The sequence below is a fragment of the Pipistrellus kuhlii genome, unplaced genomic scaffold (assembly GCF_014108245.1).
Source record: "Pipistrellus kuhlii isolate mPipKuh1 unplaced genomic scaffold, mPipKuh1.p scaffold_m20_p_7, whole genome shotgun sequence".
Taxonomy (NCBI): Eukaryota; Metazoa; Chordata; class Mammalia; order Chiroptera; family Vespertilionidae; genus Pipistrellus; species Pipistrellus kuhlii.
Window position 1 is genome coordinate 46,349,471 of NW_023425573.1, and position 27,088 is coordinate 46,376,558.

The 27,088-nt window shown below is 41.0% G+C and overlaps 1 protein-coding gene across 1 annotated transcript in view; it reads left to right on the forward strand.

Moving 5' to 3' along the window:
* Positions 1-27,088, forward strand: part of DPP4 (dipeptidyl peptidase 4) — an 81,058-nt gene that overhangs the window by 26,222 nt on the left and 27,748 nt on the right. The window contains exons 6-14 of the mRNA XM_045575326.1: positions 4,956-5,008; positions 5,120-5,192; positions 5,993-6,113; positions 9,596-9,756; positions 11,194-11,297; positions 21,203-21,338; positions 23,473-23,517; positions 25,808-25,915; positions 26,198-26,265. Of these exons, the coding sequence (XP_045431282.1) occupies positions 4,956-5,008; positions 5,120-5,192; positions 5,993-6,113; positions 9,596-9,756; positions 11,194-11,297; positions 21,203-21,338; positions 23,473-23,517; positions 25,808-25,915; positions 26,198-26,265 (869 nt within the window). The remainder of the gene's footprint in view (positions 1-4,955; positions 5,009-5,119; positions 5,193-5,992; positions 6,114-9,595; positions 9,757-11,193; positions 11,298-21,202; positions 21,339-23,472; positions 23,518-25,807; positions 25,916-26,197; positions 26,266-27,088) is intronic.

Here is a 27,088-nt window from a genome sequence, read left to right on the forward strand (position 1 = left end):
GAAATACCCAGCTGGGGATCCCTACCTCTGCTTGTTTTCTAGAATAAATGATAAATATTAATATAAGTACCTTATCTCAAACACCAATGCTGCTGTACTAGGGCCAAGCAAACCATCCCATATTCCATTTCTTATTTTGGGACAGTGACTCCCAATCATAATATTTACCCTGGATTCACTGTGCTGGGCTACATTTCCTGGACATGAAGACTAGATGACTGTGTTTTGTAAACTTATCAACTATGAGCAAATCAGAATCCTATGCCAACTTTAGCACATCTGTTCCCTATTAATGGATTATTGTTTGTTTAATTCAGTGGTTTGTACTGCTGTCTACGTATTAAATCACTTGAGTTTTACAAAATTCTCAGTGTCCAAGTTAAATCCTCAGATCAATGAATTGAAGTCTCTAGAGCACATGTGTCAAACACAAGGCCCGCGGGCCAAATCCGTCCAGCCAGGCCTTGCAATGTGGCCCGCACCATGCTGTCATCACTGCACTCCACTGCGTTTCCATCACAATGACAGTTTATGACTGACTGTTCAGTAAACCATTCGGCCCGCGATTTAGGCTGGATTTTAGATTTTGGCCCCTTCTCTGATTGAGTTCGACACCCCTACTCTAGAGTAAAGCCAGCATCACTATTATTTTTTGCAATCTGTAGATAATCCTTATCGGCAACCAAGGCTGAGAACCATTGAATAACATTGGTCCATGTTAAAGACTTAACATATAAAGACTGTAAGGTTAAGATAGAAATGGAATAGTAACTACCAACTCAGTTTACTATGTAGCCAAGTTGAGCAGGTGCAATTTGGAGTGCACTCATGGATGTATTCCCTGGTGAACCTTAGCTGGACAACCCTCTTTGGTAATTTGTATTTGTCATGTTACTGGAATATATATGTATATTAAACTGCTTTTGCTATTTTCACTCTGTTCCTTCCTCCTGCCATCCATGCTTTTCAGGCAGTATCCAAAGAGTTCCCTTTAAGTCAGAATATGGCATGCTTATGCTTAAATCCTCATTTTAGTTGCCAATCACATTCAGTGTAGCTCAAACGCTAACACAGCATCCTCAGAAGCCTGTGCGATTGGACTCCATTCTGTCTGTCAGAACCCATCTCCTACCACTCTTTCTGCATTGAGCATGGTTGGCCAGTGCTTCTCCTCCTGTGTACTCCTTAGAATGACCTGGGAGGTTTTTAAAAATACAGATGCATGCAACCTACCCCTCACCAATGACCCCCACATACCCAAGGGTGGGCCCAGGCATGGATAGATTTAAGGACTCCCAGGTGACCCAATGATCCAAAGTTAAGAACCTTTAAATACACAACTTTTTACTTAAATAAAACTTTACTTTCATTTCTACCTATGGGCCAATGCACTTGCAATTGCTTTCTTCTGGAACTTTCTTTCCCCAATCATCAACTGGCTCTCCCTTTTTACTAATTCGGGTGTAGGCTGGTTTGGATCATTCTGTCTAACATTGCCCTCTGTCACTCTGTTTCCCCACGGTGCACCATTTACTCTCTAACATCTTAATTTATTTTACTTCCTTCATAAATTTATTGCAAAATACTAAAGTATAAGATTATTAAAAGTAGAGAACGATATCTTCTATTTTACTTCCCAGAGTATGCAAAAGAATTTTCTGTGCAGCATAAATTTTGTGACTAATCAATGCTCAAGGAATCTATCCAGAACAACAACAAAAATTAGTCTAATGTTATTCCATTTCCTTGAAAGGTCTGCTATGAAGTGTTCTTTATATCCTACTCCATGGCTTCTCAATGACTGAATTAGTGCTTCTAGAAAGATCAGTTATTAGTTCTAAGATATTTTTTAAAAGTAATGATCACTCCTACGTAGCAATAAACATTAAGCGAATACATAAATAAATACCTGGTATGGATGTTCTCCTACCATCTTTACCCATTGCCCAATGTGCTAGAAATAGCAGCCTCATCTAACACACATTGACAATTCCAGGAGCCCTGCATGTCACATGCATTCTCATACACATGAAATTATTGTTGTAATTATGGACATTTTCATAAAGAGAAAATTGAAGCTTAGGGAGAAACTTGCCTGCTCTTAAACCTTAGAGATTTCTTTTAGTCCATTCAAGTGGCTGTAACAGAATACCACAGACTGGATGGCTTAATCACAGAAATTTATTTCTCTCTGAGAAGTCAAAATCAAGATGCTGGCAGATTCAGCTGAAGCCAGTTTGGCTCAGTGGTAGAGCGTTGGTCTGCGGACTGAAAGGTCCCAGGTTCGATTCCGGTCAAGGGCATGTACATTGGTTGCGGGCACATCCCCGGTAGGGGGTGTGCAAGAGGCAGCTGGTCGATGTTTCTCTCTCATCGACGTTTCTAGCTCTCTATCTCTCTCCCTTCCTCTCTGTAAAAAAAAAAAATAAATAAATAAAAAAAATAAAAAAAATAAAAAAAAAAGATGCTGGCAGATTCAGTGTCTGGTGAAGTGCTGCTTTCTTGATCATAACTGGCCATCTTCTCTGGGTATCCTCACATGGTAGTCAGGGCAAATAATCTCTCTGGAGTCTGTTATAAGAGAACTAATGTAGTTCTCTTGAGCTAATTTTAATCACCATTCAAAGGCCCCACCTCCAAATATCATCACATTGGGGACTTCAACATATGTTTTAGGGATAGGAGGTATAAATATTCAGTCTATAGCAAGACTTGAGTCCAGATTAGAAGACTCCATGATCTTTCCTATCTCTGTTCTTCAATTTTTCTCTGCTACAATGCTTTTATTTACCTCGTCTCTGTGTGAATGTCCCCTGCCACTGAAACTCGGTCCAAGAATCACCTTTCCGTAGTGCTTTTTCTCTCCCCAAGGCCCAACTTATGATTTCTGCCTCTCCCCACCCATCTCCATGGAAGCTCTTGTGATTCTTTTCTTGTATTCACTTGTTCATGTCCCCCATTAGATTATGAACTCTTCAGAGAGAGGGAGCCTGTTTTATCTAATAATGCTTCACGGGGGATGGTTGCCAATGTTTATATCATAAATAGATGAGTCTGTTCCAATAGATGAAGTGAACATTCCAAATATGTTGGGTGTCCTTTCAAAATCTGGGATGGATCTGTCATCTGAAATGATCTCAAACCTTCTTAAATCTCTGTGTTGTTAGCCTGCATCATACCTTTGGCTCTAACAAGTATTGTACTCAGAGGTTTCCCAGAAAGAAGCCTGGGGTGTGTCAAATTAATCCAGGATTCAAAAAGGAATGTAGAACTTGCAAAAAGTAGAGACTTAATAAATATTTGTTGACATAAGAGCCTAAGGGGTGATAAATGATAAGAGGGAAATAATATTCAAGGTTAGGAACTCTGGCTTGAGTCTCAGCTCTGCCATATACAGCTGGGTTCTTGGGTAACTTATTTCATCCTTATAGATAAAATCTGACTTTCTTTTAGTTGTGTTTCTTTCTTGAATACATACTATGTGGTTCCACTAGACCGGTGGCTTCTCAACCTTTCTAATGCCGTGACCCTTTAATACAGTTCCTCATGTTGTGGTGACCCCCAAGCACAGATTATTTTTGTTGCTACTTCATCACTGTAATTTTGCTACTGTTATGAATTGTAATGTAAATATCTGTGTTTTCCGATAGTCTTAGGCGACCCTGCTAGCGATTTTCAACCTGTGACTAGACCAAGCTCTAGTATTTTAAAGGTGAATAGAACACATTTTTTTTTCCCCTCTAGGAAAATGGTAAGGAAGATGGACATTCAGATAAATACTTATTTAATTTTACATTTTCATCCACATATAAACATTTTTTTCATAAATATGAATCTGTAATCATATATATATTTATCTTGTCTTTTTCCGTTTTTACTTCAGATTTTTTCATTTTTTTCTTGTCTTATTTTTGATAACTTGTTTTCTGAGGAATTTTCCCTTTTTCTAACTTAAAATTTATTAGCAAAAAATGTTTGTAGTAAGGTCTTATAATCTTGTAATGTCTGTAGACTGTTGCAGTATATCATTTTCCATTTTGATATTGGTCATTCATACCTTTTTTCTCTCATACTTACTATGTTAGCATTTTAAAAAATCTTTTAAAGAACCAATTTTTGACTTTGATTGTTTTTTATTTGATTACTGCTTTTACCTTTATTATTACTTTTCTTCTGATTTCTTTAGATTTGGTTTGTTTTTAATTTTTGAGCTTCTTGAGAGGGTTGTTTAAAATATGAATAGTATGTGCATTTCAATTTTAATATATATTGGTAAGTGGCTTTCAAAATATCTATAATACTTTATATTTTTATGGTCAGTGTAGGAACATAAACATTTCTTCCACATCACCTCCAACAATAGAAGTATAAATTATTTAAAAATAAATTTATTGATTTCAGAGAGGAAAGGAGAGGGAGAGAGAGATAGAAACATCAGTGATGAGTGAGAATGATTGATTGGCTGCCTCCTGCACAGCTCACACTGGGGATTGAGCCCACAACCTAGTCATAAGCCCTGACCGAAATCAAACCATGACCTCCTGATTCATAGGTCGACGCTCAGCCACTGAGCCATGCTGGCCAGGCTAGACGTATAGATATTTTAAATATTTTGCTAGTAAAATGGTTGAAAAGTGAAAATTTGCATTCTTCTTAAACAGGTGAACTTAACATACTGTGATTAGTGCTAGGAAAAATGTTTGCACAGGAAGTGGCACTTCAGCCCCTTGAGGTCCTGGGAAGGCCGCTTGGCCGAGGTGGTGTTAAAATTAGGTTATAGGTGAAATCCAGAGGAGTTTGGACTAGATAGTCTCTAAGATTCCAAAATTCTAAGAATATAAAGAGATAAAATTTGAGAATTATACGTTTTATTACTTTGTCAGCTTGAGTTCCTATAGCAAGTGGAAAAACTGTCCAGAATCACAGAAGCCTGAGATGTCTATTTTCTTTCATAGAAATGGAGGCATTCCTACACAGCTTCATATGACATTTATGACTTAAATAAAAGGTCAGTGACTTCCTCAGAAAATATATTATGCTTTTTTAGGGTAATAATTTTTTTTAAAAAAGGACTGTGATTTATTCGTTTGGTAGTTATTTCCTTTTACCTTTTTTCCAGGCAGCTGATAACAGAAGAAAGAATTCCAAATGACACACAACTGATCAGTTGGTCACCAGAGGGTCATAAATTGGTTAGTGAGTCTTTTTTTTTTCTATCTAAAAATAATGGCTCAAGTCTCTCATATGCAGAAGCTGCTAATCTTGATGCAGAGTAGACACTTAGGAAGCCAAAACTTTAATATCAAATATAGTATTATTGCCTAAAATGATATTTTACTAGTCTTTCATAGTAAACACAATTCCTGAAAGTCTCTAAACTACTCTTAGGAAATTGTTTATTTAATGGGAAAATGTTCAGTAAGTTTATAAATTCTAATATCTATTGTGCTTTTGGGTTGTTTGTGGGTTTTCGGCACAAGTTTTTATGTGTTTGTGTTGTTTTTTTTTTCTGTTGTTATAGTTTGTGGGTGGGTGTTTATCACTATAGATATATCTACATGTTCTATAGAGCTAAGAGGATGTTAAATTCCCAAAGAATCTAAACAGGAAAATGGAATGTTTACCTGTACTGCACTCCCTTAGTCACCTCCCCCAAAAAGAAATGCAAAGCACACATCATTCTATAGAACTGGTCAGTCTTCTAGGTGTTCTTATATACTTTAGCTCCAAATAGTGGTGCTTGTGAGCTTCTTCTTTTTAATATATTAGGAGTGTTCTTAAAATTAATTGGGATTGTAGCTTGTATGCTGATAATTTAAGAATATGAGTGGGAGGGAGTAAATGACTCTTCATTGTGCCCAAATTGAATAACCTAAAGTAACCATTACACTTGCACACTGTTTTAAGTAAAAGAATCGATAAATGTTTTCTTGATCTCCAGGATAAAATATATCATGTTATTATATGTCAATATTATTTTTAATCTTTCTAGGCATATGTTTGGAACAATGATATTTATATTAAAAATGATCCAAATTCGCCACCTCAGAGGATCACAGATGATGGAAGAGAAGATGCAATCAGTAATGGAATAACTGACTGGGTTTATGAAGGTAGAGACATTGAAGTATTTTAAAATCAGAAAATCTGTAAGTTTTAAAAAATGGTCAAATATTTCTTCAAAAGGGAAGAACTTCAGTGGCCTTCAAAAACGGTGCATTTTTTATAATGTTACCTTTTTTGTTTTTTTGTTTTTTAGCATAACACCAGGTATATCACAGAAGAATTTCTTAGCAGTAGCTAGTGCTGCTTATGTCCTCATTGTCTCTCAATGCTCCTATTGTCTTCAGTCTACCACTACAAAGAGCCTCTCTGTGTAGGTAGCTTTTCTGCTTTACAGGTGCATAAAAGCCTGCAGATTAACATCAGGCCTACCTACCCCAGAAGTAAGCTAAATACTCTCACAACATTCCGAAAGATGACAAAATATTGTTTGGAGGCTGGGGAGTAGCGGGGAAGACAACACCTGTTTTATAAGAGATTTGTGTTTATTTTCTTGGGCAAATTATAATTTCCTGGTGTTAATGATGTAAGAAATAATTAGAAAAGCTTAAGATAAAATTGGTCAAAAAACAGAACTAAAGGCGATAAAAAGGATTTATTTTCTTTGAAGACACAAAGTTTTAGGAAATATAAAAAACAGTCCAGAGACTTAGAAAATATTAGAAAAACATTTTTCATGTCTGTAGTTGCCAAGGTAAAAGGGCATGTTGAGATGCTCCGAACAGTTCACAAAGTTGCTTCATGCTTATTAAAGACTCCTCCTTATTTCATCCAATTAGTTTTTCTTTATAGTTTAAAAAAAAAAGTAGTTTCCCTCATAGCCTAATTTTGGTTGTCTCCCAGTTCAAGTCGAGTTCAATTAAATGAATAACATTATTTACAAAAACATTACTTTAAAAGAAAGATGAATTCTCATGGTTCAGAAATAAGTGTTTGATTAAAACTTAGAGTGAAATTTAGTAGGAAATTGGAAACATCTTCAACTCTTGGTGGACAGCACAGCACAGCTTCTAGGATCCCCAGTGTCAACAGCGTAAAGCCCTTTCCCAAAGCTTGTCCCCACCCTTCCTCAGGAATGGTTGCGCGTAAAATAAGGACACCCCTGCACTAAATAATAGGTGTCAGTTGCTTATCAGTTTCTGATGCTTTCATTATATGCGGCTACTCATCTTAATTATTATTGTACAGTATTTTATTATTTTTACTAGAGGCCTGGTGCACGGATTTGTGCAGGGGTGGGGTCCCTCGGGGTGGCCTGCGGGGATGGGGCCAAAACCCACAGTCCAATACCACCTGCAGCTCCAACCTGCCACTCTCACTCATCGGAGCCCCACTGTGCCTGCCTCGAGCTCCTGCCCAATCAGTCCACAGCAGCGCTCACCAGCCATAAGCCCTGCATCTGCTGCCATCCTGAGGCTAATGGCCTGCTGGATCAGGCTGAAACCAGCTCTCCAATATCCCCTGAGGGGTTCTGGTGTGCTGCCTCTGGAGCCTCCTGACAGGTGCTGGCCAAGGTCAGCCACCAAGCTTGGCACCACCAGTTATGTGCTACAAAGCAATTTGCAGATGTCTGCTACTTGTATTGGATTTGAAGGTGCCCAGAAGAGACCAAGCTGCCAACCAAGGCTGGCTATCACTAGTGCCAGGCCTGAGGCCATGTAGCAAGAGGTACAGGGCATGCCAAGGCCAGATGCTGCTGGTTTTAGAGTTTTAGGAAAGTCTGAAGCATGAGGCAAATCAGGCCATTCGTATGGAAAAGCTGACCTGCAAGTTGGGTGGGACAGGTCTCAGGGAGTCACCAGGGTGAGGCAAACAGTGTGAGCCAGGTTGATAGAGACTCGGATATGGTGCTCACCTGCCAGCTCTGTGGGAGCAGGGCTCATCAAAGAAACAGTGGCCTCTGTTAATACAATATTTCTGACAAAGCTGCCCTTCCAGCTCTTGCCCCGATGCCAGACAATTCAGTCCATCCTTGTATATAAGTGGTGCCTTTTGAGCTGCTGCCCCAGTGCTGGAGCTCAGAGCAAGTGAGTCTGAGTAAGTCTCAGTAAGAATCACAAGGCCTACATCCTAAGTCCTTCTCTGCCTTAGTTGCCTTCTCTATAAAATGGGCTATGAATAGACTCACCCAAGGATCTTTGTGAAGACTAAATTAGGTGTTAGGTATAAAACAATAAAGGTATAAAGCAATCAAAGGGGGAGCAGGCTTCCTTATCAAGAAGAAGGTTTTCTGTTACTTGAGATGCTGAAATAGGTAGGAAGAAACAGCAGAGCATGGAAATGAAAAGCATGGACTCATATCAAATAAGCCTGGATTTATTCTTGATTCTATCAATTGTTGCCTGCGTGATCCTCGACAAATTACTTATTTTCTTCAAGCCTAACTGCCTCCCTTTGCCCATCTGCACAATGAGTTATCATGAGGATTAAATGAAATAATAGATGTCAGTTGCTTATCAATTCCTAGTGCATTCATTATATGCTGCTGCTCATCTTAATTATTATTGTATTTTATTATTGTTATTCTTAATACTGTAACTAGTACTATTATTATTGCTATTATTGAAAACAAGCCTTTGGAAGAAACTTGTAAGGAAGCTCCAGGAGTCAGAAAAGTGATTGGGATAAATAGTTTCCTAATTCTAAGATTCAAGTTTCTATGCCTTTGTTTTTACCTTTATATTCACTTCAGAACATAAGATTTGTGGATTAAATCTGCGTGAAGAACTAGGAGTCTCTGTCTAGTCTACTTGAATCCTCCATCCCCCGTTGATAAAAAAGGTTCTGGCATTCTAACAGCTAGTGGTTGAAAGTCCCATGAGCGGACTTGATAATGAACACAGGAAGGCGCTACCTTTGCCAGAGATTGAGAGTGAGGCCAATAGTGTTCTGGGAGTCAGGACTTTCCTTTGCCTTCCTCTTTTACCCTCTTTCCTCACCCATCATTTCATACATTAGAGGAGGGCATTAATCCAAAGGGAGTCTTCAGTTTCTTCAGGTTAGGAGATGTTTCTGAGTAGGGGGTCTCATGGAGCTCCTCGCCACTCTAAGTCGATCCTTCCCACACCTTGTTTGTGCCAAGAGCAGTAAACTCTGGGCACCATATTGGTTTAATAGCATGGAGCCACACACCACCCACCCAGTTGGGGAGAGTACGCTGGCATGTTGACAGTTTGAAAACGAGAAAGGAGAATCAGCCCCTTGTGTGAAATGTACTTTGAGTATGTTTTGCAGCATACATTTAGAGGATTATAAGATAAAGAAAAACATGTAGCGCTTATATTAAATATTATGTGCTAAAATATTCTAAAAACAGTCCAACGGGTTACTTATTTTTATAGCACAGATCTATCCTTGAAGATTTTATTTTTATTCATTTGTATTACTCTGGTTTTGGAAGCCCAGCACATGCAACGTGGTTCATTAGTTGAACTCTACTGTAATTACTAAAGCTAATGAGCACAATATTTTGAATGCCAACGCCAATTTATCGTCTACTTCTTGTAACAGAACAATTTATGTCTCTTTTCAGAGGAAATCTTCAATACCCACTCGGCTCTGTGGTGGTCTCCCAACGGCACATTTTTAGCATATGCCCGGTTTAATGACACCGAAGTCCCACGTATTGAATACTCTGTCTACCTTGACGAGTCACTGCAGTACCCAAAGACGGTACACCTTCCATACCCAAAGGTCTGTGCTCCTGTTCATATAACAGTTCTGCGATTTGATGAAAAGAGAATGGTTTCATTTAATCCTTTCCTGCTAATGAAAATATTGTCAGTCTCTCTTCAACAGCTTGCTGTGATTACTCTTGCTGAAGTCAACAGCATCTGGCAATTTTAAAGTATTTTTATTATCCCAGGAAAGAGTGTGATTTAAGGTTTTGTAATTTCTCCAAAAACTTTGAGGAATGACAAGCCGAAAAAGATGGGGGAAATGCTTTTGAAAGAGGTAGGGGGACTGAAAATGTTTGAATGGAGGAAAAGAGAGGCTATAATTGAATCACAAGCTCATCTCATTTGTGGAAGTTGGAATGTGCCCTAGATGAAGTTGAAAAGCTTGATTATATATCAGGTTGTATTACTAATTAACAGATACATGACTAGTTTTAGTGGTTCTATTATAGATTTGGCACTAGTGTTAATTTCACACATCCTACATTTGGAATAATAGTGTCATGTCTTGGTTTTCAAGGCTGTTCTTCCCCCCACTCCGGATGCATGTTTATGAAAATTGAAAAGCTTTCTTTAGGAGTGAAAGCTAAGGAAGAGGGGAATTTAGATGGGAACCACAATTCTTCACTAGCATCATAATAATAATGACCGCCGTATTGTCCATAGGAAATCTAATAGTAAAGTGTTGTTTGGCTGTAAGCAATTTGGAAAAAGGGATTTTTATTTTTACCAACACTCTCAATTTGTTTTATGAAGAGCTGCCATTTTAGGAAGACAGAGAAAAAAAAGATCAGAGTTTAAATATGGAGATGTATTTTCAGTGAAATGTAATTTTTTGATGAGTGAAACTGGCAAAAAAAACAAACAAACCATAAAATGTTCTTACTAAAAATACATTATTTCTAGCTAATTTGTCAGTTGAGGATCTATGTGTATATATAAGAAGGCTTTATAGATTTCTGTCATCTATTTATTGTAAAACTCCAACGTGGTGAACCTGAATTTGGAGTGAAAATGACAGCTTCCTAATTAGCATTATTGGCTGTTGGCTCAGGGAAACTAAGTTTCCTGGTGGATTGTGTCTTTGGCTGAACCCAAGGAATTTTTCCTAGTGGTCAGCCAGTTGACTTCTTGTCTTCTGAAGTCAGGATATATTTGCAAAATATCAGAAACGATTTTAAGAAATATGTCCTCATTTGCATAAAGTATGCATAAATTATGAATGTTTATTAATTAAACAGGAGTGTTTGGGGTCTATATATATTTCTCACTGAACATGAAAAGGTTGCATTTCATGACCCTCCCTTATGTTCATTTTATCTACATTAAATTGTTTGACTATGTCTGATTGTTATAATTGTACGGCTGTAATGCAGATATTTTTGTACAGTTTTAAACTTGTGCAGTGATGTATTTTTTTGTCCATACCAATCCTGTGATTGTTTTTTCCTAGGCAGGAGCTGAGAATCCAACTGTAAAGCTCTACGTTGTTAATACTGACAACCTCACCAATCTCGTTCCTGTGCAAATCACTGCTCCTGCTTCTATGTTAAGAGGGTAAGACTCAACCCAAATGAGTAGGTAGTGGCATAGCTCCCAAGGAGAAAATTTAAAAAATGAATATCAGACTCCATGGTATCCTCCCATGGTATCACCCGGGCTGGCAGTCATTCATTCTTTCACTTAGCTACTCTTTGTTGACCACACTTGATGTCTCTGTGTTGGGCAGAGACATTGTTGCACAATGAATAGAGCACACGGAGTCCCTAGGGTCATGGAACCTATACTCAATGTGGGAGAGGCGGACAAGGACCTGGGAAACAAATTATATAAAATGTCAGGTGGTGACAAATGTTATGAAGACAAACAAAGCAGGGCAAAGAGAGGGTGATGCTAATGGTGGGGGCGGGGAGAGGCGTGTTGGGGAAGGCCTCGCTGAAGATGGCCTGTGAGCACTGATGTGAAGAAAGGGGTAGGGTGGGTCTTGCCACGTGGATAGCTAAAGGTACCGAATCCAGGCAGAGGAAGAGTAAGCGGAAGGCCCCTGCGGAGAGAACATGCCTGGTGCACTAAAGGACCTGCCCGGAGCATCCTGAGTGAGAAGGAGAGTGGCTGGGAGTACGGCCAGGTCACAGAGGCTTTCTAAGTCCTCTTAAAAACTAGCAAAATGCAGGGCAACTATGGGTTCAATCTAAGGAGCCTCATGATGCTGATGTGCCTGAGGATGTCGGTTGCTTAAATAATCCTTGGTGGTTTGAAATTCTATTGAGCACCCTCTACCCCTTATTATTTTCTTGTAAAGATAGCCACCGTATTGCATGCAATTTAGGGCTATCAAGTTTCTCCTTTTTCATTTCTCTTATCTATATTGGTTTGGTTGTTGCTTTTAAATAATAACACATATTTTGAGCACTCACTATGTGCCAAATGCAGGGTACTGTCAAAAGTAGCTCTCTTCGTCGGCCTGCGGACTGAAAGGTCCCGGGTTCGATTCCGGTCAAGGGCATGTACCTTGGTTGTGGGCACATCCCCAGTAGGGAGTGTGCAAGAGGCAGCTGATCGATGATTCTCTCTCATCGATTCTCTCTCTTCCTCTCTGTGAAAAAACAATAAAAAAAAAAAAAAAAGTAGCTCTCTTTCCAGCAACTGTTATCACAAGCCTGTGGTACAGATAAGAAAAATGAGTCATAGAGATTAAGAAAATGACCAGGTAGGATTTTGTATTCAAAAGTGTCTTCCTGACTTAGAGAACAGTGTTTGTAAGCATTCTGCTAGGTGCCTTCTTTCTTCTGTGTGAATTCGAGTGGCGCCCTCAGGTTCCTGACGTCGTCATCAGAGTAAGATGTAGTATCTGCTTTCTCAGGGTTGCATTTACCAAATCAGGCATGCTGTCGGCTTTGCTCTGCAATTCCTAATTTATGAACTTGTTTAGACATACTTATATTAACCTATTTGGAAGGTAAATTTAAAAATAATTTTTTTTCTGAGTTTGTCCAAGGGTATAAAAATGTTGCCTAGTGGTTCTAAAACCTGGGATTTGGTCCCATCTGGCCATTTCTTCCATCAGCATTGATTGAGCACCCACTATCTACACACACAAAGGTCCTCAGCGTGAGTTTCTGCTCTTCTAAGACTTACGATCAGGTAGAGGATGTAAAACATTCCCATAAATGACGCCAAGAGCAAATGTGACAGAGGCATAAACAAAAGGCTGGAGGCGTTCTGGAGGGAGTGGGGGAGAGCTGGGTTTTTCCTGACCCCAGCAATCAAAGACTGTGCAGATTGAACAGGTAGGGTTATCGTGGGGCACAGTGGGGAGGAAGAGCACTGAAGCGGGAGGAACTGCACTGGAAAATGTGGGGCTGTCCAAGAGCAGCAGGGCCTGGTGTGATCGCCTGGTGGACAGCCAGTAACTGTCTGAGGGGAGGATGAACCATGAGCGTCTGCTCTGAAAAAATATTACATCTAGCCCGGCTGGTGTGTGACTCAGTGGTTGAGCATCAAACTACGAACCAGGAGGTCAACAGTTTGATTCCCTTGGTTGCACGCTCAATCCCCAGTAGGAGGCAGCTGATTAATGATTCTCTCTCATCATTGATGTTTCTATCTCTCTTTCCCTCTCCCTTCCTTTCTGAAATCAATAATAATAACAATAATAATAATAATAATAAAACTATATGTATTAGATATAGAAGGAGCTTTAGACCTCACCAGTGGTTGGAAAACTTTTTTTTTTTTTTTGAAGACCCAGAAAACTGTTCAAGTGAGATAGTAGTACAGAGTCAGAAAATGGAAGCTGCACAGGTTGCAGGCCTGGTCCTCATCCCCTTTCCTAGCCCCCCCGAGTCTCAGGCAATTGGACAGAACCTGCTGGGGCTCCAGAACACCACTGTGAGACACAGGTGAAAGAACTGAAGTCCAGAGAGGTAGACTCATTTGGCCAAGGTCACACAGCAAGTTAGTGTGGGAACTGGTAATGAGACAGAGGCCAGCACTTGCCAGGCCAGAATAATTGAGTTAAAATATATTGAGTGTTTCCTATGGGCTGGGATTGTGCTGGGTGTCTGGTCACTTACTTTCCACATACTCCCTATGGTGTAATTTTCATGGGCCTTTCACAGACGAAGAGATGGAGTCCTCCCCACTTGGAAATCACTGGAGTGAATTTCTAAGCTCAGGAAACTTCAGTAGTTCTAAGGATTTATTTTTCACCCCTTGTAGTTCTTTGTAGTTGTTCTTTATAGTTCTTTACAGCACGCTGCTAGTGAGGGCTGCCTCACTCCATGCAGATATTTGTGTGGAACATATTTTACCAAAGAATTGTATCTTCCACAGGATATATAAGATAGGAAAATGAAAATCTAGCTCTGGTCTCTGTTAATACCAGTAAGGACACAGCTTTACTAAAGCTAAGCTTGAGATCAAGTCTATGGAAAACATTCTCACACACTGGCATGCTCCGTTTTCTGGCCTCACACAAGAGATCCGGCAAAGCCAAGTAAACCCAGGCAAGGTATGCCTCTCAGCAAATTGCCTAGCACCCTGCGCTGCATTGCCCGATAAGTCCCAGGTCCCAGAGTGGGACATCCTGCCAGGAGCAGCATGATTGTTTCCTCCTCCGCCCATGCGCCCATCACTAATTTTCCGGTTAGGCCACGACCTTTCACCACTGAGCTTCCGGCAGGTGCAGTCCTACAGGAGATAAGGCTGGTTTGCAGCTCTTCAGGAATGGGCTGCTCTGATAGCAAGCGAGAAGGGCATCTAGAGCACTCTGCCAGCGGCCCAACCCTGAATCGGAATCAGGGGGAGCCTCCCTCCCACCTTCCCTGATTTAGAATGCAAGTTAATTGGATTTGTTAAACTGCGCTTTTGTATTGACTACTCATGCTGGGAATTTGAAAGCTCAGACTATTTGGGAGAAAACAACATATAATGTAAAATCATCCATCTCCTTCCTTACTGCTTTACTTAGAGCAATGCTTCACATTGCTGAATTGAAGCAAGATGAGTTCTATAGGTAGGGACCAATCTTTAATATAACAGTGCCTAGCAGGCTGCCTCAGACATAGCAAATACCCCGTTGATATTTATAGAATAAATGAGTAGAGTTAATGCATGGATGGGTGAATAGAAGGTATAGTTTACACGTGACTTTGTGAGTGCAAAATAGTTTGAACAGCCGGCATCAAAGGTGACCTTCAAAATGACCTGGCACAGCATTTCCAGTGTTCTGTCTCCTCCCAGTCATTTGAAAATGCTGCGGCCTGAAGCTGGAGGATCAGGGAGAGTTCTATTGAGGTGACCCAACCCAACATCTGTCCAATGGCTCAGGGGACCTATCACACCCAGTTCATGACCTACCCCCACCCAGTTCTCTGCTCCTGAGGGACACCATAGATAGACTTGCTATGTCTCCTCTGAACAGTTGATGACCCTTGGTCTGTAAAGCAGGAACAAGATGATCTGGGATTGTCATGCAGGAGATGAATGAACTGGATTGAAGCGCCCTGGAAGCTGGTGATACCTCCAAGAAAGGAGGCAGATTAAGGAGCTCAGATCTGCTCCATCTCACCCCACCCATTCCTCTCCTCAGCGATCTGTCAGCGGCCCCGGGGAGGGTTGGCATCTCTGTCAGAGCAGAGGGTGGCATGGAGCCCACGGCCAGCACTGGCAGGACACCCGCTTCCTTGGGTGATTCGCTGAATTAATCATGGCACCGTCTGTACTTGCTCTTAGTAGCAGTTTTCTTTCCAATATTCTTCCCAGTTAGTAATGTGTACCTTATTTTAAGCATCTTTAATATACCAAAAGAAACATTTATACAAGTTAGGGGTATTAATGTCACTCAACAGACATTTACTAAATGCCTACTGTTTGCAAGGCAGCAGTCACTTTACCAAGGGATTCCCTGTAGTGTGACTTTCAAAAGCAAGTCTCTCCCAGTGCATTCAAATATGATTTGCTTTGTCAAATTCAGTTGTTCAGTTTGCACACACTCTCTAGGAATAGATAGATTTCCTAGAGTGAGGAATTTTATCCTGAAAAGAAGGAAGAAGGTGAAGCTAGCAGTGTTTACCAGAGGGATGGGTAGAGGTTCTACAGAGGGAGCGACTGGATGCAGAAAACCTGAGCCAACTGCTCAGTTTGAATTCTGGCTCCAACATTTTCCAGAGCGGGACCTTGGGCAAGTTACTTAGTCTTTCTGCCCTGCCATTTCCATGTCTGTGAAACATGAACTCTAATATTCCTGCCATGTACAGTGAGTGGTGTCAAGAGAGCACTTAAACAGTTCCTGGCACATAGGAGATTCCACATGGGTGTAACCTATTATTATGTCCAGAAATTACTCCATTGCTCCCTATTCCCCATTGTACTAACCCCATTCCAGAAGTGAGAAGAGCTGGTTGAATCACTAGGTCAAATCTGGGGTAGGCAGTCACTGTCTCAAGGGGAAGTCAGGCTGCCTGCACAGTCCCTCTTCTACCCCTCCCCCAACCTAACTAGTCTACTCCACAGTTGCCTCTCTGATTTTTGCAGAATAAAATCAGCATGGAGTGGAAAGTATAGCTGATGATCCTGCTTGTTGGTTTTTTTTTTTTTTTTTTTTTAGATTTAAAAGGAAATGTCAACCTTTCGGTAAAAAATACAATTGAACCATGGGTTCCTTTATATCTTTTTCATGACTCACTGACATCTGGTCCTGTCATGTTCTGGGCTGGGATATGCACTCTTATTCTGTCTCCTGCTAATTCCAAATCCTAAATAGGAACTATGATTGAAGCGAAATGTGTATACCTTAAGTAATTCAAATATTACTGCTTGCTCTGCTGGTGAACTGTCTCACCAGGCACTCCCAGGGTGCAGAGTACACCGTGGGCTATGGAGGGTGACAAAGGTAATGGAGGATACAGGCTCATGAACCTTTGATCTAGAAACGGGCAGGGAAGATGCCAAATGCATGTGAGTTTCCTGGCAGAATTCCCAAATTCCATTGCTCAGTGTTTTCAAATGGGGAAAAGTTTCTATGGCTGATTTTTGAACACGAAAGCATAATTTACAGCTGTTAGTAGATAAAGCATTCAGTACCAGGTGACTCACTAATCATGTAAGAGCTTCTTTCCCCGTTATCTGTCCCTCCCCCGACCAGGCCAATGTAGAAAAAGGAAGGCTCTTCTTGGAGCCCATGTTCCTAACGGATGTCCCATGGAATCCTTGGAAATTGCATGCATACATGGGTGTGGAAATGTTTTTCTCCCCTAGAGAAAGGTATATAATTTTAATCACATGTACATAGAATGTTTTACCTAGAACAGTGAGAACTAGTTGTATAGAGCATACAGCTGGGCAAGTCCTACCTCCCTGACCATTTTGTGTGATCTGCAAGTTTGAATAACTACATTTTTGAATAGTTGGGGTGGGGGGGACCAAATGAAGCAGCATACTTCATTATATGTAAAAATTGTATGAACTTCAAATGTCAGAATTTCTTTGGGACTGTTGGGGGTGGCAAGAATGGCATTAGGTGCTAGACCGGTGGGTTCAGGCCAGACCTAGGTTCAGCAACCTTGGTACCTGTTTTCTGGCTAAGAAAGAATTCAGAGCCTAGACTCCAACTATAAGAGAACATTTATTTAGAAAACCACAAAGGTAGAAGAAGTAATTCATAGAAGAAATGAGCTGAGGAAACAAGTTTTAGAGGCAAAGGAAGGGCCCTTAGAACTTAGAGGTGAGGAAGGTACGGTGACACGTTTTGGGGTTGGGGAAGGCAGGGAGGAGAGAAAAAGGAGAAGGCGTGCTCTGGGGAGGGAGTGCACACTGGGTCCTCCATCCAAAAGGGGTTTAAGGGTAGAAATTTTAGGAGAGGTCCCAGGGTAAGATCTCAGTAGAATATTCAGCAGCTTTCCGGGTCTAGCTGTCCTTTCAGCGTCAGAGCCAGGGCAGGGGGTCATTATCCAAAGCAGCTGGACCTGAAGTCAGCTGTGGGATCATTGTCTGGTTTTGCTGCTTTCTGAGCCTGGAACTGAAACACACAGGCCTAGATGTTATCTCTAGGGAGGAAAGGTCAGGGAGTCTAAACTGCATGACCAGTGATATGAGAGGGGAGGAAAGGTCACCCTGGGGGTGAGGTCCTACCCTACAGTTGCCCTTTGCTAGGCACTCAGGGCTTTCCTTCCTGGTGACCTTCTGTACCTGGCCCATCGTCTTTGCTCTGCCCATGCCTGTCTTCTGCCTACCACAAAACCCAGCCACACTCATTTGTTTACCTTCTGTCTCTGAAAGGCAGAGTTGAGGAGTTGTGACAGAGGTAATATTGCTCGGGCAGCTTAAATTTTTATTATCTGGTCCTTTCCTGAAAGTTTTCTGATCCCTAGCCTAAAAAGTTAATTTCAAAAAGTTCCATTTTTTCTATTTTGTGTCGCACTCTTCCATTCCCTTTCCAAGTGTTTTTATTCCCCGTCAGGTTTATTTGCATTTCCTTTTCCTCATGTAGCACCTCTGCATTGGGCACAATGAAGAATCAGACTAGATGGGACACCGTTGCTCCTGGGTATTTAAAGAAACATCTGCACGTTCAGACTCTGCAGCCTGGCGACTGAGTGGTGTAGGAGGAGTCTCCTTAGAAACCATCATGGACAGGGGATGTTTAAGTAAATAAAGGAGTTAGAGCATGGCAGGTGTTTCAAACTGAAGGACAGGCTGAACAAAGCCGGGCAGCTAGGAATACCAGCCATGCAGATGAGATAATGAATGTACTTTTTTTTTTTTTTTTAATCCTTACCTGAAGATATTTTTTCCATTGACTTTTTACAGAGAAGGGAGATGAGGGGGTTGGGGGGAGAGAAACATTGACGTAAAAGAGACACATTGATGGGTTGCCTCCTGCACATAATCTGACAGGGGCCAGGGACAAATCTGCAAACAAGGTACCTGCTCTTGGCCTGGTATGGAACCCAAGACTCTTCCATCTGAGGGGCGATGCTCTAACTGCCAAACTAGCTAGGTCTGACTATACATTTTTATTTTTTATTTTTTTAAAGATTTTTTAAAAATAGATTTCAAAGAGGAAGGGAGAGTGAGAGAGGGATAAACATCCATGGTGAGAGAATCATTGATCGGCCGTCTCCTGCATGCTTCCTACTGGAGACTGACCTGGCCACCAGGCATAGGCCCTGAACAGGAACCTTGACCTCCTGGTCCATAGGTGGACACCCAACCACTAAACCATGCCAACTGGGCTGAATATATATTCTTAATAAGAGAAAAGTTTGAAGTGTAGGGGAGTCCCTGCTTGCGGGAATGTAGTGCTTTGCTGCAGGGTGAAGGGGGTTGGTCTTCCTTCAGTGTCTGCCACCTAGAGGCCCTGCTATCCTAGCTGCATGAACACATTGTGTCCCCAGCTGTAAAAAGGGGTTAGTGAAGTGGTGAGTGATTTAAAGTGATTAATCTAGCACCTGATCCAACCTAAGTGCTCAATAAATGTTTGTTATTTGATTTAGTATCTATAAAGGGAATGGCACAGGGAAGTGACCTGTGAATTCTGCGGAAGGAAAGCTGTTTAGGCCACAAAGGTCAACATAGCATTTTTTCTCCTTTGTTCAGTGCTGCATTCCTCAGAATTTCAGTGAGTGCTTGGTTCATGCAGGTATCCTGCCAGGCCTTGGGGATATATCTTGCAAACAAGACAGCTGTGCCCTGCCTCAGAGTGCTTCCAGTCCACTAAATGTCAGAGGAGGGATGGGCAGAGCCTGTGAAGGAAAGAGCAAGAGAGGGTTTCAGAACTTTTATGGAGGAGAGAATACAGCCACAGGGACAGGCTGGAAGCAGGCCTCTGTCGGTGGAATAAAGCAACTTAAGAATGGTTATGCAAAATCACAATGGGAGGTGGGGAGAGCAAATAAAATAAAATATCCAGAGCAAATAGTGTTAGGGAGGCTAGCAGAAAAGTAAATTATGAATTCTATGCATGACACTACAAATCAAAATATAGTTCCAAAACCTTTTAAAGGTATCTGTAAGCACTGCTGGAAATATCTCGATTTGTAAAAATTTACCTTAAAATGCCAAAGAATTTTTTAATTTCTTTACATCGTTCGTGTTTTGACTCCTGAGTTTGTTTTTTAATATATTTTATTTTCAAAGTTTGTAGAGATATGAGTCAGTCTTTTCCCCCTTTAAAAACGACATTGAGAAAAAGATCAGCTGTGGTTTCAACCAAATAAAAATTTTCTAGGAAAGCACATCAAATTACCAGGAAATACTCCAAACTCAGTCAGTGTCACTGGCCTCATGGTAACGTTCCCACAAGAGAGACAGGTGATGAGAAAATGTCACTCTTGACTCCCTGGAGCCACCAAAGGCCAACCTGAGACTTGAAATATCCTGCCATGGTGTGGGTCACATATGCTAACTGCCATCTAATGTTAGCTGCTTTTCTTTTGTCAGATTTATTTTAATTTCTATTTAAAATTAAATTACACTTGCCCTGGCCAGTGTGGCTCAGCTGGCTGAGCATAGTCCTATGCACAGGAATGCCAGGTTTGGGGTTTTATCACAGCCAGGGTATGTATGGGAGGCAATTAATTTATGTTTCATTTGATGTTTCTTTCTTCCTCTCCCTGCCTCTCCCTCTAAAAAAAGGAAAAAAATCAATAAGAACATTTTTTTTTAATTACACTTTGAGCTTTAACAAAGGTATAATATTATGGTATTGATATAACCTGTAGAAATTTTTTAGGAAAAATAATTTGAGTCAAACAGAGGCTACACTTGGAAGATCTCACCAGACTGAAAGAAATGCTTTGGAGTTTGGCAGTTTGCAGCTTCTTTTATGCATTTGAATTAAGTGGGGAGGACTATGTGAAGTGGGGGTTGGGGGGAGCAACCAAGGATGCAGTGTTTCCCAAAGTGTGGTACACGTACCCCCAAGGGTACGGGAAGAGTTTGGTGGGGGTATGCACTGGACCGTGCTTAGCTGCGCCTAATTCTACGTTCTCATGAGTACGAGGGGTACTCAGCGTTATGAAAATTATAGAAGGGGTACACATATTTCAAAAGTTTGGGAAACACTGGATTACAGGATAGTTAACAAGACTATGTGCTCTCTTGAGGGTGGTTTTGCTCCTGAGGGATCTAAAAGGAGACATTTCAAAGCTGTGTTACCTACATGCACTAAAATAATGTACAGAGCTTAAGGCAAAAAAAAAAAAAAAAATAGACCTTTTACTAAAGACATTATAGGCTTCAAGTGTAACTATCCACCATAACCAGTTAGGAATTTATGATCAGATCATCCTGTGGGGTTTCTTTCCATAGGCCCTCTTTTTCATTCCCAATGGTATTAAATGCTTTCAACAGCCATTTAAAATTGCATTCCCATTAAGATTCATTGCATTGAGTAGAATGTCTAAATGTACCAAGATCTGGAAATGAGTACACTCCCCTTTTTCCTTCCTTTCTTCCAGGGATCACTACTTATGTGACGTGACCTGGGCAACCAAAGAAAGGATTTCTTTGCAGTGGCTCCGGAGGATTCAGAACTATTCAATAATAGATATTTGTGACTATGATGCGCCCACAAACAAATGGAATTGCCCAGTGGTAAGACTGATGGAATGTTCCACTTCTAAAGCTACATGTCATCCGCAAAGGGCTGTGTGAAAACCGGGAGAGAGGGAATGTTTGGGCATCAGGAAGTAAAGTTTGAGTTTCTGTTCTTTCCAACTCTTTGACTGACCCTGAGGTAGTAAGTATTGACCAACTTTTAGATACTCTAATGTGATATCTGGTGGTGCTTCTATTTCATCTTCACTCACGAGTCATGCTGTTTTAGTGATGGATATTGTCACTTGGGAAGGGTGGTGATTGGAAACCCAGAAGATAGAATTTGATGTCAAAATTGAAAAGTACCAGAGGGCCAGGTTCTACGCGGTCAATAAAGTGTGTTTCAAATGAGAAAATACATGGAATGGGGAATGATGGGCTGAGTGTTAAATATGAAATAAAACAAATATCAAAAGGCTACACATCTATACCATACCATGACTTTCTTTAAGCAGTAAACAGTTTTATAATTTAAATAGATAACTATCAGTCTGAGAGTGGCAACATTGAAGCAAATGAAAGTGTTGACCCAACTGTGAGGTGCCGGGTAGGGGAGACAGGGGATGGGAGGGCTGGAGTTGTTTAGCCAGGAGGCCACAGATACAGCCAGGCTGGTGGATCAGTACTAAAGCCCCTTTGGAAGCCAGTTCCCTAGGGAGAGTAAAGCCTGGTAGAGGATTGCTTGTATAAGTCAGGGACACCTCTACAAACTGCTTTTCTGGTAATGGGCCCTACACACACCATCCCTTGCTGTTCCCATCCTGATTGAGTGAAGGACAGTCTCACCTCAGAAAGTTTGGGCACTCAGTATATTGATTCATTCATTCATTTCTTAATGCAACAAACACACAATGTCTATTATTTTCGAAGCTCTGTGCTAAGCACTGGATTTTTTTTTAAAGGGAAAAAAATAATTGGACAGTATGCTTCCCCCCCCCCCCCAAATGTTTATGTTCTAGTAAGGGACACCATTACTATTAGAAAAATCAATAGTAATCGTTAGCATTTTTTGAACACTCACAGTAGCTACCTACTGTGGAGATTGAGGCTCAGTAAGGTTAGGGAGCTGGTTAAGGTCACGCAACAACCTGAATGTAAAGTGAAAAGCCTACATTTTTTGTTTCCTGCCAATTAAGCCATACAATATCAGAGTATTATACCCTAGAAGGGCATAAGCAAGGCTCAAGGAATGTAGAGCAAAGGAATATGATCAACCTAACTGAGAGCAGACACAGAGGGATAAAGATATAAAGGCCCTAAGAGCAGAGGCTGTGCAGTGTGAATAGGTTGGAGTATGCAAGGTTGGGGGGTACATAGGCCTAAGGTTGGGAGAGAAGGGCAATGTAGAGCACTGAAGTTAGAGATCCAGAATAAGACTCAGGTGCCATTCTGGGGACTTTGGACATATCTTAAAGACATGAGAGCTATTTTAAATAGGAAAGGATGATGGTGAGATAGAACTATCTGTTGCCAAATGAGGTAGGCTGGGGGTTGAAGAGGTGGAGAGAAGAATAGCAGGGTCTCCAACCAAGAGATCAGGGCAATGTACCCAGGAAAGCCTGAGGCCATAAACTAGAGCAGTGGCGATGGACAAGGACAAGTGAAGTCAAAGAACTAGATGGTAGGGGCTGAGGGAGTGACTGTCACCTCAGAAGAGTAGGAGTCTAGAGTGATTCCCACATCTATGGCTTGTGTGAATCAGCTACTAGGACAAGCATGTCAATCTCGCATCTTGAGGGCCACATGCCTCTTTTATTTGGCTGGTGTTAGCCTTTGAGTTTGACATGCTTGAACTCGGAGAAGAATGAAGGAGTAAGAACAAGCTGGTTGGGATGGAGGAAAGATAATGAGGATTTCCCCAGTTCTGTGCATGTTGAATTGAAATGCAGGTAGAGCTTCAGGACAGCAGGTGGGTATGGACCCAGGACAGAGCTCTAGGTAAGAGAGGTAAGTTATATAATTATATAATATATAAAAAATACTAACCCAGATACAAATATATGAATGGAGCATGTTTTAATTACTTTATTATAAATGCAATTTTATTTCTATTACCACAAATTAGGACTAAAGAATTGAATTCCTATTTCACTTATTTTTAAAACACTGACTTTGTCTTTTTCCTTCCTAGCCACGGCAACATATTGAAACGAGTACTACTGGCTGGGTTGGAAGAGTAAGTATTTAAGAGTTATGAGTTTTTCTCTTGTATGGCTCAGATATTCAGAGCTATTTCATATGCAGATATATCAAACAAAGGCCTTAGGTTACTTGCTAATAATAAAGATATGTGTCTACATGTCTCAAAATATTTACATGCTCCCTGCAGAGACATCTTTTTATAGACAAGGATAACATACTATACTCAGTTGAAAAAAGTAAGGGGACAAATGGAAAATCAATGAAGAGCATACACTTGATCTTAGCCAAAAGGCAGAGAAGCAGTAATGATGAGCAGACAAAACAAGACACATACTCTAGGCCCGTGGTCATGGTCGGCAAACTGCGGCTCTCAGATCACATTCGGCTCTTTGGCCCCTTGAATGTGGCTCTTCCACAAAATACCACGGCCTGGGCGAAATCTGTTTTGAAGATGTGGCATTAGAAGAAGTTTAAGTTTAAAAAATTTGGCTCTCAAAAGAAATTTCAATCGTCGTACTGTTGATATTTGGCTCTGTTGACTGATGAGTTTGCTGACCATTGGTAGCTTCCTGTGTGTTAAAAGCAATCACTGCTGAAAGGCAGCTAAGATGCTGAATGTGCTCATTGACCTCATGTTTCAGAGGCAGAAAACATGGTTTGCATCCATGGCCTGCACGAGTGTGGAAGGAGACGTGACCATTGTACATCCGGCAGAAATTCAGTGGCACGCACGTCACACCCCCATGCAGCTCTCTCTGGAGCACATCACACTCATGTGGATGACTTTTGGATAAGCCCCAGATGCTGAGCTTTACCCAAGAAAGCACAGTGACCCTCAGAGACTTCTCAGGCTTCTAACTCCCATCGCAATTCGTAGGCCTTGGGCAGAATCACCAACCTCGCTGCTGTAAGCCATGGAATGAAGCAAGTGGATGAAGGAACTTCAGCCATCGTGGCACCTCATGTGAAAGATGAGACTGAATGTCACCTAGTTTTTATGGCCATTTCTGTTAAGCGCTCTTTAAGAGAGAAAACCAAGTGACGCAAAACATGCCAAGCCTTCACATCTCGCCAGGTTTGGATGTGAGGCCCCCTGGTTCAGGAGCACGGCCCCTTCCAGCTGGGCTGGGAGCTCCGATAGCATTCACGCGTCCTTTCTCTTCAGGCATTGATTGGGCAGAGGAGAGAGGTTTGCCAACATGAAAAGTGGTTTCCTCCATGGCAAGAGACATGCTACACTTTCTCACGACTCTCTGGAAAAAAATATGTTTTTTCCTCTCTGTATTTAACCAGACAGATGCCACTTTTCACACATTTCTTCTAGGCACAACTCCATCCAGGGGAAACAGGGAGATGTATTAAAAAGATAAGGCTGTGAACACAGGTCTGGAGAGGGGAATGTGTTTCAGAGCTCTGTAATGAGAACGGTGTACTGCACGCCTCAGCTTGCTCCCTAAATGAATTCGCTTGGAATCACTAAAGAGAACCTGGGAGCATTTTTCTTCCTTCCCCAAATGGGAGCTGATGAGAAAGGAAGCATCCAGGGTGCAGTGAACCAACAATTTTAAAAGGCCATCTCCTACCTGCTCTCAAACATAGGAAGGAAATTGAGGTTGTGAAGCCACATACTCCTTTCAGGCTGGGCTTAAAACAACATTATGTTCGAAGAACTATCTTTATTGAACTGTAAAAAAAAAAAAAAATGGAAATTTTGTTCTATATTTCCATACAACTATTTTTTTGTAAACTGTTGATTTTATTCAGCAAAATGAAGACGCTTTATAATAAAATAATTTCATGAATGTTTCTGTACTGAAATACATGGCACATTTCTTATGGTATCTAGTCCAGAAATAGTTAAAGACTTCCTAAATCTGGCTTTCAAGAGGAAATCTGTGTAAAAGACAGTCAAAAATGATAGTAGTCCGTTTCAAGAAAACACATTTGAGACACGGAGGAAGTTTACTTCTTAAAACCGGAAGGCTAATGCTACGTTTTGCACACCTATAGCCAGAAGTCAGCGTTATGCTCCAAAGAGAGATGTCCAAGAACAGTAACCACTTGCTATGCATTGAGCATCCTATGTAAGCTTCCTTAAGAGCATTCACTTGTTTACTCCTCACAAAAGAATTCTCTAGGACTTAGATCTTTTTGTCTGCATTTTCTAGAAGGAGAATTTCCCTTCAAGACAAAATTGGTTTCATTTGGCAAGTAAATGAAGCCTAGGTTTCAAGCATAGGTGTTGTCATTTCTAAAACTAAAAATGGGACTGAGATAAGAGGAATGTGCTTTAACATGTTTGTTTGTTTTCTGTTCTTTTCTAGTTTAAGCCTGCAGAGCCTCATTTTACCGCTGATGGGAATAGCTTCTACAAGATCATGAGCAATAGTGAGGGCTACAAACACATTTGTTATTTCCAAGTAGATAACGAAGTAAGTATTCTTACACAATTCATATCAGGTTGATCTTTATTTATTTATTTTTTTGAAATCGACTTGCAGTGGAAGGCATTTTGTAAAAAACAATGCATGTGTACAAATAATCTGACTAACCCCATTTCTTGGTGGCATCTGAAGTAAGGTGGATGGGATGGGAGACCCAAGAAAAAGACCTGAGATTATCTGAATTCCTGGTAGAAAGATTTATTTCTCCCCTTAACCTTGATTAGAAAGAGTCTAATCAACCTCTCTTTTTTTTTTTTTAATTCCCATCAGAATTGCACATTTATTACAAATGGAACCTGGGAAGTCATCAAGATAGAAGCCCTCACCAACAATTACCTGTGAGTATTCTAGGAGGTAAACATGCTCGTCGTAATCACACCCTCTTTGCCCAGAAATAGGGGAAAGAATCTCATACAAATAGTGTAGTCTGTTTGGAATGAGTTCAGATTTTTTTTTTCTTTTTTCTTTTCAACATACGGAAGCCTTAATGATTTTCACATATGCTTAGCAGATTTGATGCTCTGCCACCAAGCAGCTCTACCTCTTGCTCTTACCTGCTTTACATGAGAAGAGCTGAAGCCTCTTTTTCTTAACCATCTTGGAACACGGAACTAGTACTCAGGGGCGTTTCATTACAGTTCAGCTGGCAGGGATTTGTTGGTAGGCTTGGAGCGGCTATTTTATCTGCCCGTGTCCCGGCCTTACTCTAGAAAATGGAAAGCTTCGCAGAGGTTGTCAGCTACCACGCATTGGCGGGGAAGGGGGTGTTCATTTTCCTTAGAATCGCGGGCACATTTGTAATTCTTTTTCGGCCTCCCCACAGAAGAAGGTGGCCACGGCCCAACGCCGTTTTCGAAGGTTCTCTTCAGGAGTGGCTCTGCCCCTCAGGAGGATGGGGCTGCGGCCCTCTCGGAGTGGGTTATAAATCTGAAAACATGGGAAACACCGGGGATAAATGGGGTCTCAACCTCAGGTTCATTGCCCAGCTACATTTTTCTTAACAAAATACTTCCTTTGAGATTTTTCTTGCCACTTTAGTTGGGGGAGCAAACCTTGCATTCAGATAATGTTAGTCCGTTAAGTAAAAAGAATCTCCAGTTTAGAGTTGATGGTGGAAAAAATGGCTGCTGGGAGTGCCAGGGGCAGGGAAAAAATTATAAA